The sequence below is a fragment of the Misgurnus anguillicaudatus genome, chromosome 20 (assembly GCF_027580225.2).
Source record: "Misgurnus anguillicaudatus chromosome 20, ASM2758022v2, whole genome shotgun sequence".
Classification (NCBI taxonomy): domain Eukaryota; kingdom Metazoa; phylum Chordata; class Actinopteri; order Cypriniformes; family Cobitidae; genus Misgurnus; species Misgurnus anguillicaudatus.
The window spans coordinates 5,179,002-5,193,791 of NC_073356.2; the positions used below are offsets into that span (position 1 = coordinate 5,179,002).

The window sequence follows — 14,790 nt, forward strand, 5'->3', positions numbered from 1 at the left end:
AACCCATGGATTTAACAGCTTGTTGAACCTCCTTTGGCAGCAAATACTTCAAGCAAGCGCTTTCAGTAGTTCTGAATCAGACCTGCACATTGTTTAGAAGGAATTTTTACCCAATCCTCTTTACAAAACCGTTTCAACTCAGACACATTTGTAGGATTTCTAGTGTGAACCGCTCTCTTGGGATCATTCCACAGGTTAAGGTCTGGGCTATGACCAGTGGCGGATGCAGAACGTGACATATGGGTGGGCATGGATTAAGTCCGGGTGGGCCTGAATCTATGGGTGTCACTTTTGAATAAGAAACTATAACAAGTCTATAAAATTTGTCAAGACTTCAGAACACTAATTTAAACACCATACACACAGACCCGAACTGCACGTCACATTTTTGACATTATTGATATTTTAAATTGTAATGCAACGTGACATTAATTAAGCCTTTTTGGTAAAAAGCCTACAAAAAAGAACCTGCACACAGTGACAAGAAATATAAATGAACCCCAAAAAACCTTATACTTTTTTAAATAGCCTATTAAAGTGTTTAAATAAATACGGCTACTAAATGCTTAAAATGAAGCTTCTAACATCATATTCTCTTCATGCAAATCACTAAAAATATATTTTCGTTCTCACATATTTAAGTTAACTTACTAAATAAAGAAAGAAAAAGGGAATTGCTAGAATTATGTTAGAATCTGAGGTTAAACTAAATGACAAATAAATAAACATTTAATATACTTTTTGATGAGCACAAGAGCAAGCCTACTCGTGAAGAGCGGAGCCGAGGAGCGCGCAAATCAGACGTGAACGAAAGGAATAATGGGTTTAATTATGCGTTCATTTCCTGACAGTTTCACTTGTTAGTGAGGATATTAATGACTAACAAGATGACGCCGAATTACATACAATATAATTACCTAACTAAATCTGAAAGAATGCAAACACATTACAATATTTTTTCCTCCGCCCGACGGGCAGGGCGCATCATTTTTTTTAGCCCGACAGAACGGGTAGATTCGCCATAGCCCCGGGACTTCGGGGTAGCAATTTTGCGAGTCCTGCATAGGTTTGTTTTGTTGAAAGACTTTCTTTAAAGTGAATTTCGTTTTGTATAAATTGTATCTTAATATTAATCAAGGTTTAATCAAACAATTGCCTCGATTTAATAAATAAGAAGCAAACCAAGAACGTCTGTGGTGTGGATTGAAGTGAACCCACTATAATTCCGCAGCCTACACGTCTTTCTGCTTTTAATGCAGTTCTTAAATTAATGTCTCAATTACACAGTAGGTTTATAGGTTGTTATGATAGGCTATTTGTTGCTTAAAAGCAATAGGCTATATTGTATAAAGTGTAGCAAAAAACGTGGCGTGACTTATAGTGCTGAGTTAGAGAGCTGGTATGGCTCTCGGTATAGGCTATCAAACAACATCACTGTGATCAGATGTTTTCTTTCTATTTTTTACCCCGCTGTCATATTTGTTGTGTGTTTATGTTATTGAGAGGAAAGCGCGCAGCACATATTTATAACGTGTTGTTATTCAAAATACGTTTTCCACTTGCTTGCAAAAAAGGTCTCAAAGTGATCATGGCTGAAAGCTGCTCGGGAATATTTTTCTCATTAACCATAATGTAACGCAACATTCAACTGCTTTATAATAGTTTTTAGTTATCAGGCTTACTTATAATTTTACTGTTTTTAACATAACATGCAATAGATAAAATACACCACATAAAGAAGTATACATGTCTAACTATACAGAGTAGTATTTTTTACATTTCTTTTGGGGGGGGCCCGCTGTCAATGTGGGCGGGCCCAGGCCCGCCCAGGCCCGCCCATAGCTCCGCGCCTGGCTATGACTAGGCCACTCCAAATGGCGCATGTTGTTTTTCTTAAGCTAGTCTGTGGTGGATTTACTTTGATGCTTAAGGTCCTTGTCCTGCTGCATCAACCAACTTTTACTGCACTTCCACTGTCTGACAGCCACCCTGGCATTATCCTGCAGGATATTTTGTTAAACTTGGGAATTTATTTTCCCCTCAATGATGGCAGGTGGTCCAGGCCCTTAGGCAGCAAAGCATCCACAAATCATGATGTTCCCTCCACCATACTTCACTGGTGCAAAAAGGGCACAGCTTACCAACAATAAGCACCATCCCAACACAGTATTTTTCCCAGACAATTCCACTTTTGTTTCATCAGTCCATAAAATATTATCTCAGTTGCACTGGGTTTGCCAAGGTGCTCTTTTGCCAATTTAAAGGGATAGTTCACCCAAAAATTAATTAAACGCATGATTTACTCACCCCCAAGCCGTTCGAGATGCATATTTCCATAATTTTTCAGACTAACACATTTTCACTTATTTTAAAAAATGTCTTTGATCTTTCAGTTGGTAAAATTGTAAAGTTACGGGGTCCACCTCCTTCAAGTTCAAAAAATTTGCATTTATCCTTCACAAAAGTATTCCAAACGGCTCCAGGGGGATAAATGAAGGCCTTCTGAGAGTAATCTTGATGGTGTTGTCAAAGAAATATCCATATTTAAAACTTTATAAACGAAAATAACTAGCTTCCAGTAAGTTAACACCGCCACTTTAGACTCCTTTGTATTAATGAGAGAGTATCAGCATAGTGTGCACACTTTTCTTAGTGATGTATGACAAATGCGGAGGGCGGGACGCAGATAATCGTCCGCAAACTTCGTACACTCTCATCTTAAATGCGGACGCGACTATCAGAAGCTAGTTATTTTCATTTATAAAGTTTTAAATACATTGTCGGCTTATGCACATTGTGTTTGTCTGTTGTTGTGACCTGGATGGGGATCGGGTTACATTTTGTGGCAAATCACTTAATTCCTAGGGGTTCTTATATTTTTTTTGCCACTGTATATAAAAACTGATGTGTAGCACCTATGCACAATTATAATTACCCCGTTACATGGAAGCAACTGTTTTATTTGTTAGGTTACAGTTCTTTCCTCTGTCTTTTTTAGGATCATCTGCTGTTACCGGCCATCAGCCACAATAAAACAAGTAGACCCAAAATGTCTCTGGTCATGCCTGCCATGGCCATCAATGGTGAGTTTCATTGTTTGTAAAATGACCCTTTTTTTTTTACAACTGTTTCATTTTATTTTATTTTTCCCCAAACTTGTGTTTACTATGTATTCTACTGGCCAAGAACTGTATTAAACTTTACATGCTGTGTGTCATTACCAAGGAGTCAAACGGTTTAGCTTTAATATCCAACCGCTGTTTCTTAAAATAAGTGCTCTTTATACAGTAAAACAAGAAATTGTGTTAGAATGGTACATGACATACATTCGTAGCAGCACTACGTACCTTTATAATTTTGCAATAGTAAAGCAAGGTTTTTTTCTCTGTGAGTGGAATTTTGGTTCATGGCGCTATTGTCATTTTGGGTTGTTACTGGAAGACATTCGTTTAACTGTCTTTTTAATATAGCTTTTTCATGGTCCAGCTACAGTCTTAAAGACATGACTATTTCAGTTTAGTAGGCGTGTGGTGCGCTTAATGATGTTGATAACATTTCTCTATGCATTTTACTGCTGTTCATAGGATAATTCTTGATTTAATGCAACACCCCTGCTAAAAATCCACCCACTCCTTTTTAAAATAATTTCCATAATTCAAAACCTGTGTTGAGAAACGCACAGATTGAGATTTTCCCATTCATGACGTCATCGGAGGAAAAGACCCCACCCAGCACTGGTTACAATATGCCCTACTTGCATTGTCGGCCATTGTTGTATCTTGGCTGTAGCAGCTGGAGTTTTACGGTGGTCTCTGTCAAAAAGGCATTGTGTGTGTTTCACATACATTTATCACACATGACATGACCACATTTGACCACAAAAATGTTTATATATTTATTGTTGGGGTCTGCCACAATAATGTTGTTCGATTTAAAATTCAAAAAACACATTATTTTTCTCATAATATAGATATTTGCAATAGCTCTCTCTAAAACTATATATATAGTGTATATATATATATATATGGCCACACGCATCTGCAAACACACAAGGCATCTCCTTTGACGCGTTTTGTGCTATTCTTATAAATTATGCGATTGCAAATGGGACATCTAAAACCTTAAACGCGGTTAAACGCGCACACACACAACTGAGGAATGCATGACTGAAGAAATGTAGTGCACTTAATGTGAGATAGTGGTGTTACGTACTACTTGTGTTTTCAATTAATCTTTCAAATGAACAACTTTACGTTTTTAATATGCATTATCATATTTCTGTTACTGTATATTAACTGTAACAACCTACTGGACTCTAATACTGGACTTTTTGAAATATCAAGATTATAACTTTTTTAGGATAGGCCTATATAAGAAGATTTATATCACAACAGTTTTTGCAGACATATTTGTCAGCAAATCATAATCTTAATCATATAATCTTTAAATGATGATCTGGACAGTGTGAAAAGCATGTATTTAGTCTTTTTAGTGTTCAGAATGGATTTTAAATCCTCAAATTTACTCTGAAATAAATTAAAAACATTCTGTAGAGAATCCACAGCTACTTTTAATGATGTAAGTACAGTATATATAATAGTATCATATGCGCAAAAGTGTACATTTGCTAGTTCAACTTCCAACCCAAGTTCATTTATGTAAATAGAAAATAAAATTGGTCCCAAAATTTATCCTTGAGGAAAATCTGTCTTCATTATTAAAGTAGTAGAAATATAATCTTCTATAGACACACACTGTGTTCTTCCAGTCAAATAGTTAAAGAACCACTTCAGAGCGGCATTATTGAAACCAACACATTTATGCCTTTGTAAAAGAAGAGTATGATCCACAGAATCAAACGCTTTGGATAAATCAATAAAAAGTGCGGCACACAAATTGTGCTTGTCCATTGCAGTAATAATATAATTTGTACCAGGTCTGCCGATATTTTTAAGAAATAAGGCTCAATCTTATCAGTACCAGCAGACTTTCTGCAATCTAAATTTAACAAAGCTTTATGAACCTGAGATGGTAAAATAATAGAAAACTCAAAATAGTTTCCTTTACAATCTTGGGGAACCACTAAGTTATTTATATAATCTAAAAGGAGACCTAAAGAAGTAATTGGAATTACATTTGTAAAATGTGTAATAAAGCTTCTGCTACATTATGTTTACCTTTAATTTCTTCATTTTTCCCTTAATAAATCAGGAGCTATCGTAGGCCATACAGACCCAGTTACTGATTTGATTTGCTTCCAAAACTTACTGGGATCATTTAAGTTTATATTTATCATATGAAGATAATACTCACTTTTTGCATTTTTTATAAGTTTAGTACATTTATTCCTTAATGCCCTGTATTGTGCCTTTTTCATCAGGGATAGAAAAATTGTTTTAAAATAATCCCATGCCAGATCAACATCCGCTATTTCAAAAACATAAAATGTATCACTATTATATAGGTCATGTAAAAAATCTTGTTCATTAAATGTTTATAATTTCTTTTAAAAATAAATTTGGGTTTGTGTTAAGGAAGTTTACAATTTCTAACATAAGCCACTGTGCAATGATCACTTACATCATTACTAAAGGAATACTTATGTGGAGAATTTGTAAGTATAACATAAAGCAATGTAGACTTGTCCATCTGCCTTAAATTCAATCGCGTTGGAAAATTAATTAGTTGCGACAAGTTCAATGTATCACAGATGTTCTAAAATGAGTTTGACGATTTCGATAACCAGTCCCAGTTCAAATTACCCCGCAGTACAAAGTCATTATCTAAAAACATTTTTATATAATCCGCCAGCAGAGTTAGAGCTTCATGAGGTGTCGATGGTGGACGGTAACATCCCATTACTGTAAAATCAACACTGTTTGGAAGATATATCTTGATTACGGAGAGTTCAAAACACTTTGGTTTACTAATCGAATATATCCAGGTGCAATTTAAAGTTGTTTTAATATAGATCGCAACTCCCCCTCCTTTTTTATTGCGATCTTTCCTATAGACATTATATCCATCAATATGATGCCCCATTCAGACAGCCAGCGACCAGCAGTAGCAGAGCGACGCGATCTCATTTATTTTAATGGAAACCGGGCGACTTCCGGCGGCACGAGCGAAAGAGACCGTTGGGCGTGTCCAGCGACGCGAGAAAGTTAAGAAAAGTTTAACTTTATGCAAACGTCAAGCTAATTTCGGAAGCGACTACCAATGAGACAAACAGTGGAGTTCACGTCATCCTTCTCTCGTCAGTTACTGGCGTGGATGGTACTCATTTGTTTATGACAAGCAGATTTAGAAATGCCTCATTGAATGTGATGGGCGACACACAGCGATAACATCGCTGGCTGTTTGAATACGGCTAGAATCATGTTGTTTGTAACTGACGATTTCAGCCACGTTTCTGACAGAACCATTAAGTCACAATCTGTCGAATTTGCCCAGATGCGGACTGCATCGATTTTATTAATTAAACTTTGGACATTTAAATGAATGAGACGTAATCCGCTGCTAGTTTTAATTTCTTCTGGGGTTTCAAGTGGTGCCAGTTCAGGGCCTGGATTAGGGTGAATGTACCTGGAATGTTGCGCTTAAAATCGGCCTCTTAAAAATTACTTAATGCGCATTATTTACATAATGTTCATAAATATGTCTGAGACAAACACAGAAATCACCGCATGATGGGGGTTTTTGTTTAAATTTAGTTTTATTTATGTTTGTTTTCTTTTTGATCTTTATCATGTTTACTTCTTACCTTGATTGTTTATTATTGTTTTTATGCAGATTCAGTTTATAACTCATCGCGGGGCGGCTATGAAATGATGATGCAGGTGGACTGTGAGGTCATGGACACCAGGATTATCCCAATCAAGTCCTCTGTAGTCCCGCCCTCTCTTAGAGATCCTCCCTCATCCCCGCCCCCTCATCATCACCATGGCAACCACACCTCAATACGCAGCAGAAACCACCATTCCCATGTTAATGGGGCATCATCATCAAGGCGGAGGGCAATGGGTTATTTAATTAGTCAAGGTGGATCCGTTTGAGAGTGGAAACTAATAGAGGAAATTTAATGTCAGAGTAGAAAAACTGGGTTTTTTTTTTGCTAAAACCTATATACATGTACCGGGCTACGTGTTTAGAACATTCTTTATTATCACAATTAGGATGCTCAAAAAAAAGCAGAAGAAGAGTCTGAATGTGGAATTCTGATCACAAACAAGATACGCATGAAAGTTCAAAAGACCTAATATTATTTTGACAATACAACTACAAAAAAAATACAATTATTTTCATTTTTTTCTCAAAAAAACAAAAAAAAAAACAATCACACAATCTACTCCACGTAGGTGGCTAGTATAGCATTTTCTAAAGGTGGGATGCATAGTTGTTAATTTTTTCCTGTGTGCAGTTTATCATCTACTGTTCTTTTTTTATATGTTGTATTTTTTATGGATTTTTATTAAAATTATTTAACAAATATATATTGAGCTAGACGTGTGTGATTAAACGTGTGTCCATTTAAATGTAAATATACGTTTTTCTCCTCCATCATAGGCAGTCGTTTATATGCATACTGTTTTCTCAAATTTCCTTGTTTGCAAACATTAAACTTTTAGTCACAAAATGTTCATAAATTTATTGACCTTAGTTATGATGCACATTTTGTATTCTATTCTTAATTTGAAATTATGTTGACATTGAAGCTGATGACAAAGTTTCACACAAACTCATGTTTGATATTCAGGGTTAGATTTAAGGCTGTATGAAGCGTGTGTGCGTGAAGGAGCCTGTGACTGGACATAATGTAATTGTAAGACATATTTTTAGAACATTCTGTCTTTTGTAATGTTTTTGTGTGTTTTGCAGGATTTAATGTTTGTCTTGAATGTGTTGCTACCTGACTCAAACCACTACAAGTTCACTTTTTCAGTGGTCTCAGGGGGGCTTTAGAGGTAATAATTGTAAGTTGAATGTAAAAATAGAAATAGAAGATATGATGTCAACATTTGCAACAATACTGGTTAAATTATTGCATCACATATAATTCCTACCATATATGATTTATTTGTGTGTTTTTTGTAAGCCTCATGGATCTGCATACCAATCTAAAACTATTTGTATTTGTGGCTGAGTTACAATTTTTACATAGCTGCAAGTTGCTTACCAGGTTGCTGCTCTTGCCAATAATTCTTTGATTAACTGTGTTCGCCCTTCATCTTTAAAAAAACAAAGGGATAAAGACCTAATGGATGTAAATTGAGCCTTTTGTAGATTTTTGTAAAGTTATGGTGGTATGTTTCTCTCAGTTATACTTTTTTTTTTTAAATCATATGCCATCTTCATGTTTTTTTTCAAACACTGCAGCTATTAACTGATGATGGCATGTTTATCTGAAACATTCCCAGGATGCCAACATGCTTCTGTGATAGAGCGTTGGTGAATATAAATTTAAACCTGCTTTTTATTTTATTTTATTTTTTATTTAAATTAGCTTTTACAATGAAATCATTTTTTTTTTCACTTTCTATTGTCTGTGTAAAATGTTTAACAAATGTCTTTGCTAGTAAATGAAAACTTTGTTAAATATCAACTTTGTTTTATGAACATGCATTATGTAGTAATTACTGAACTTTTTCTTACCCCCCCCCCTTTCTAAAAAAATATTTAAGCCTGTTATTGGGATGTATGGAGTGGCTTAAAGACACTCAGATATGTCATTTGCTTGCAAACTCATACTGTCAGATTTATTAAAAAAAGCTAAATAATACTGTCTTTTGCAACTCCATTGTTGACATCTTTCTAAAAAACCAAATAAAGAACTTTTACCGAGGAAAAAATAAGTTCTAAAGATTATACTCTGCAAATGCTGATCCAACAAATGCCACAAACAGCGACATTGTAAATTGATTGTTGGATTCAGAATGTTGGTAATCAACTGTGATGTTCACGCTGCAGAAACAAACTTGCACATGAGGCACAACAAGCATACTAATTAATATATTAAACATTACTGCTAGAGAGATGTATCTGGATTAGAAAGGTTCCCTTTCGAGAGCGGTCATCCGACATTGCGTCCGCTGACGCTATGGGAAACTCCTCCCTCTTCTGGTTTCTGAAGCTTTTATTGAACAACGCCAGTGTTCTGGCCAATGCCGTCCATGACAGCCTTGTAGGGGCTGGACTTCCACTACTGTGTAGCCTGTTTGGGCGGCAAAATACTCAGATTCTTTCTCTTCACCGTGACTGAAGCGTCTCGCCGTAGATCGTCGCACTTGTGAGGGACGCAAGGATCGCGTCCCTTACACGCGTTCCGGCAGAATTTTACAAGGATTTTGAGCTTCGCTCCTCGAGTGAAGGACCGTGTATCTTATGGACTCTGAGGTATATCGAATAACTGCGTTCTCGGTAGCAAACCACCGCCGCCAGAGCGCCGTTGGTGGCAATGCTGTCAAACTGAGGAGAATGTCGCGTGCCTTCCACAGTAACGTTTTGGCCACGTCACTACGCGAGCTATTTTGTGTAGCGTCATATGTATACACGGACCTGCTATTCTTCGGACGTACTGAGGGGGCAGCAATACACCATTAATGTGTCTAAGCTGCCGCAAAAATTATACGAGAAGACACGTTACGTATACAGAGAGTTATACTTGTGCCTGTTATCCATGCTACATTTATTGCTCTTCGTATGATCAGTGATGGTACCGCATCACACACCACACACACATTTCCGCCCCCCATCTGTTTCTGGTGACGACAGGAATATGTGTTGGCTATGCTTAATGCTTTCAGATGTTGTGTGCAATGGCCGCTGACGGGCAGCGAGCTACCAATCAGCACAACATACTTCTGTGCCCTGTATATTGACATTCCCTCTGCACTCTTTCAACTATGTGCCAATAGAGACCATATATGGGCCATTCTACCGAATTGGTGCAAATTGACACTTCAAAACTTCTTGAAAAAAGTGTGTTTTTTTCCTGCAAGCTTTGTAGACATAAACATAGTAGAACATCTAAGGAACATTAATCTACTGATTGGACACTTTAGTTTCCTAGCATGTTTTTATACAGTTTCGAAATGTTTTCTCTCTCCCAAAATTTGTCACTACCGAAACACAACAACATTTGATATAAAAATTAGGTTTTTAATAGCCTATTCTGATTTTCTTTACATTAACCTTCTAAATATATTTTTTACATTTTTATAAAGACAGTGTCATGGGTAAATTGGTTAGAAATATTATTTTAACAAAACTATAAGAGTGGTTCATCAAATTAAATGCATTTTGAAAGCAATATTTCTCTGTAATTGCCATACATGCACTGATACAGTTTTCAAATTCAAGGATTCATTAGTTTAAATTTTTATCTAACTAAATAAAATTATGTCATCTTTTCTGATAACAAAACCTATTTTATTTTTCCAGAACATTATTTGTTTCGGTCGTGACATCAAATGTTCGGTAGTGACGACCATATTGGATTGTCCATATTTTGTGTAAAAAAAAGTAATTAGTTAGTCAAAAATGGTTGGCATTATGCAGTCAAAACATACAGCACAAAGAATATCTAATGCAACACCACATAAAAGCACTTTGCACTGAAATTACGCTGAAGAGATGGAGGATAGTTCAGACCTTGAAGGGATGCAAGATGCTGTGTTGATTTTCACATCTCTTGAGAAAAAGATGACAATGTATGTCCATATAAAACTTCAAGCCCACAGTATAAACTACAGAATTTGGTGTGTGTGCACCCATGTCCATCTGTAATGTTGGTGTACACATGTGTGCCTGTTTTTCCATTACACATTCTAACTTCTCTAAACCTCCTTAACTGATTCTCTTGTTGCTGAGTTTGACTTTTTGGAGTTTGAAGTAAACTTAATTATTTATTTGATTTGAGGTAGGTTGAATACATTTTCATATAAAAGAACTAGTGATAGACCGATATATCGGCCGGTTTTTGCAAGTTTTATGTGTATTGGCATTGGCCGATTTGTGGCTGCTGTGTTCACAGAGTTTTTTCAGCATTATTTACACACAGAAATATAGTTTTTTAAGTTCAATAAATGTTACTTTTTTAAATTGAGACTTATAAAAATGACACGATGATGCCAAATGTTACAAGTAAACTAAGTGAGCAAAAGATGTATCGGCTCAAGTAAATAGGCTCTCTCAGTCTGTCCGCTTTACTTTCATCTTTCCGTCTATGCATGTTGGTGATTCCTCTCTCTCTCTCTGTAGCTATCTCTACAAATTAACCAAAGATATTTACATTTACATTATTAGTGTGAGCCTGCCCTGTCTACACTTAACAATGACATGTCAATTTACAATGATACTGATAAGTGCTATCTGTTATGTCATTTATATAAAGCAATCAGTCAAAGTCCCGCTAAATTAGCGCAGAAAGTTTTCCTAGAGACCAGAGGTAGAATCATATAGCCTTCATTTATATCAATAATGAGTCAAGCTGCTACTGTATGAATTAATTAAATTAATCTGGCCTAGTTCATTTTATCTTAGTTTGTAGTCCTAGTCAAATCACGTACAACATTACAGAAATATGACTGACAAATTATTTGTACTGAAAAAGAATATATGTGCACTTGAAAGTTTCTATTTATTTATTAAAATAAAGAAATAAGTGTCATTTTGTCACTACCGAAACAATCACGTCACAACCGAAATGTCAACAAATGTTTCGGTTGTGACTGTTTCGGTAGTGACGATTTAAGCTAACTTTGATCCTACTGCTAAGATGCTAATCAGTACGTAGTTAACTAGCACAGTTCTCAACATTGAAACATGAGTAAAACCTAAATGACCAGTAGAAAAAATAAAAAAAACTTAATTAATCATTGAAAACGTGTGATCGGTAGTGACATTCATAAATGTCACACACTGATTTCCAAACTTTTGATCACATTTACTTCAAAACCATGGGACTGATCTAATCACCATGTCACCACAAGGGAGAGAGACACAGACAAAGTTTCTGGTTCAAAATGGAGGGGAGTGGCTTAAAGCATTATTATATTATTGACCAAACTATGCAATGTTTCGGTAGTGACGTGAAAATGCGGGACAGTGTTTTTTTACATGATTTTACATGATTTTTTACTGAAAATATTCAATAAATATATTTTTGGTTTTAATTAACAAAAGTATTCAAAATGATACTTCTTAAAACAATGATAAAAAAAATTACAAAAATTATTTCATATTTTTTTTCCTATGGTGAAATTCAGACCTTGGGGTTTGGGACAACCACCTCTCAATTGAAAGCACCATATAAATGATGATATTTTATATATAAAGCCTGCCGCTACCTCAAATATAACTTTGGGTTTTGATTGGTATTTGCTTATATTTTTTTATTATCAAACATTTTTCTACATTAATGCTTTTTAAATTAGTTTTTTGGTTCCGGGACAGCAATTTGCACGAATTCGGTAGAATGGCCCATATATAGCAATATACAGCTCTTACGGATGATAGTCAGCGCGCAGCGCTCAGCCATACTCTGAATGTGCCCGTTAAACACGCGCTGCAAAGACAAAGGGGGGAGGATAATGTCGTGTTTGATCCTTCGCACTGAGTAGCGATCCGTATCGAAACGCAATGCACAAAGCACAATGCTCAACCCCGCTCACTAAATGCATCCGTTACACACGAGCTGCAGAGCAATAGAGACAGACCGAGTATAGCGAAGTGTGTTGAGTGTGGCCGCTCGCTTCGCACAGCGATCTGTCTCGACACACACACACACACACACACATCTAAGCAGTGCACAATGCATCTCGTCCGCCCCCGATTGGTGGCAACGTTGCTCTATACTTATGCATTGCACTATATAAATATATATATATATATATATATATATATATATATATATATATATATATATATATATATATATATATATATATATATATATATATATATACACACATTTCTAATAGCAGCCTAGCCTATACGCCTGGCTATTAATGTATATCTGCATTAAAAAGAGACTCATTGCACTGCTTGGCACTATATATATATATATATATATATATATATATATATATATATATATATATATATACTCATTTGTATATTTATATATATTTATACATTACTAATAGCAGCCTACACGCCTGGCTATTAATGTATATCTGCGTTAAATAGAGACTCATTGTTCTGCTTGGCACTATATATATATATATATATATATATATATATATCTCACTCATACGTATATTTGTATATATACACATTACTAATAGCAGCCTACACGCCTGGCTATTTATGTATATTGGCATAGAATAGAGAGGCTATCTCTCTCCTCACTCATCCTGCTCTTAGCTCCCTGGCTGAAGGCAGTGAGCTGATGTGGATGTAAACTTTTAGGAGTTATGTCGCTGTACCAACAGAGGATTACTATTGTGCCTTACACATCCGTGCAGTGTTCGGGCAATATCTCACTACAAACACAGGTATCTGACTCCCTGCGTGCGCGTGGCGAGCTGTTACTAAGTTGTTCATTCTTAAGGTAGTGTCTCTCTTTCTCTCTTGGGTTCTGCATCCGACCTTGCACATAGCAGAAAGCCACTGACCCAGACTTGGTTTTTATATGGCTCTATGTGCGGCAAGTGAGCCAGTGCCCTTCAGCGGATCACTCCGCTAGATGATTCACACACGTCTGGGTTGTGCACTGTGTGGTACAGTTCAGGAGTTTGCAACATCACTGTACAGCCGTTAACAAACTCTATTAAATGGCAACCTTGCTTCAAAGCACACGGTATGTAACTGGCACCCGACACGCTCAGACGACCGGTTACAATCCGTTTCAGTGTATAAGGAGTGTATCTCCTCGCTCGGTGCTATTGCAGAACCAAGTTCTGTTCTTCCATGGCTCTGTGGAGTCGTGGAGTCGAATCTGCACTTGTATCCTGCATCCAGCCATCCAAGCGGTGAGCGGTGACAGGTTTGACTGGTCGGCCATCAGTGCGTGTCTGAACACACAACCCCTGTGGCCCTACAGCAGCCTCTCAGGCACATATGGCTCGCTCGGCGCTATTATGGTTTGTCATGGGTTTGTAACGTCTCCATATGATGGGTGGCTCACACACCTATGTTTAGCAGCAGGCTTGTTCCACAGCTGACAACATATAGGGGCGGTTTCGCGGACAGGGATTAACACTAATCTTAGAATTAAATGCACATTTAAACTGGATTAACTGAAAAAGCATTTCTCAGACATGGTTTAAAATAGTCTCAGACTTTCCTTAGTTGTAAATTATAAAGTCAGATTTCCTAAAGGATGATCAGAGATAGTCTAGGTTTATATGAAGGTATAACTTAAACCTGGCCAGAGGCAGGTTTAACTTCAGATTAACTGATGTTGGCCTCCAGGTTGACATCAGCAAAGGAAGAAAATTGATTACTTGGACTATTTTAATGATGATGAAAGGGTACCACCAAGACCAGATAGGCGGGCAATTATAGACATGAGAAACCCACTAAACGAGTTTGATGAAATTAACTTTCGTGACCGTTTTCGTATGTACAAACAAAATGTAGCTGACATAATTATTTTGCTGGAACCAAGGCTTTCATCTCACTCTTCAAGGGGAAGGCCTATCCCTCCTTCCCTACAAATACTGATTACCTTGAGGTTTTTGGCATGTGGAACATTCCATCGTGAAACAGGAGATTTGTGTGGTGTGAGTGAACCAACAGTGTGCAAAATAGTCCACAAAGTCTGCAATGCTATATGTAAACTAAAGA

General features: G+C 36.5%; 1 protein-coding gene across 2 annotated transcripts in view; it reads left to right on the top strand.

Moving 5' to 3' along the window:
- atf6b (activating transcription factor 6 beta) overlaps window positions 1-8,784 on the top strand; it is a 40,323-nt gene extending 31,539 nt beyond the window's left edge. For both annotated transcript variants that reach the window (XM_055219932.2, XM_055219933.2), the window contains 2 exons: window positions 2,999-3,083; window positions 6,793-8,784. In XM_055219932.2, the coding sequence (XP_055075907.2) occupies window positions 2,999-3,083; window positions 6,793-7,055 (348 nt within the window). In that variant the 3' untranslated portion in view covers window positions 7,056-8,784. The remainder of the gene's footprint in view (window positions 1-2,998; window positions 3,084-6,792) is intronic.
- Window positions 8,785-14,790: the final 6,006 nt, after the last annotated feature.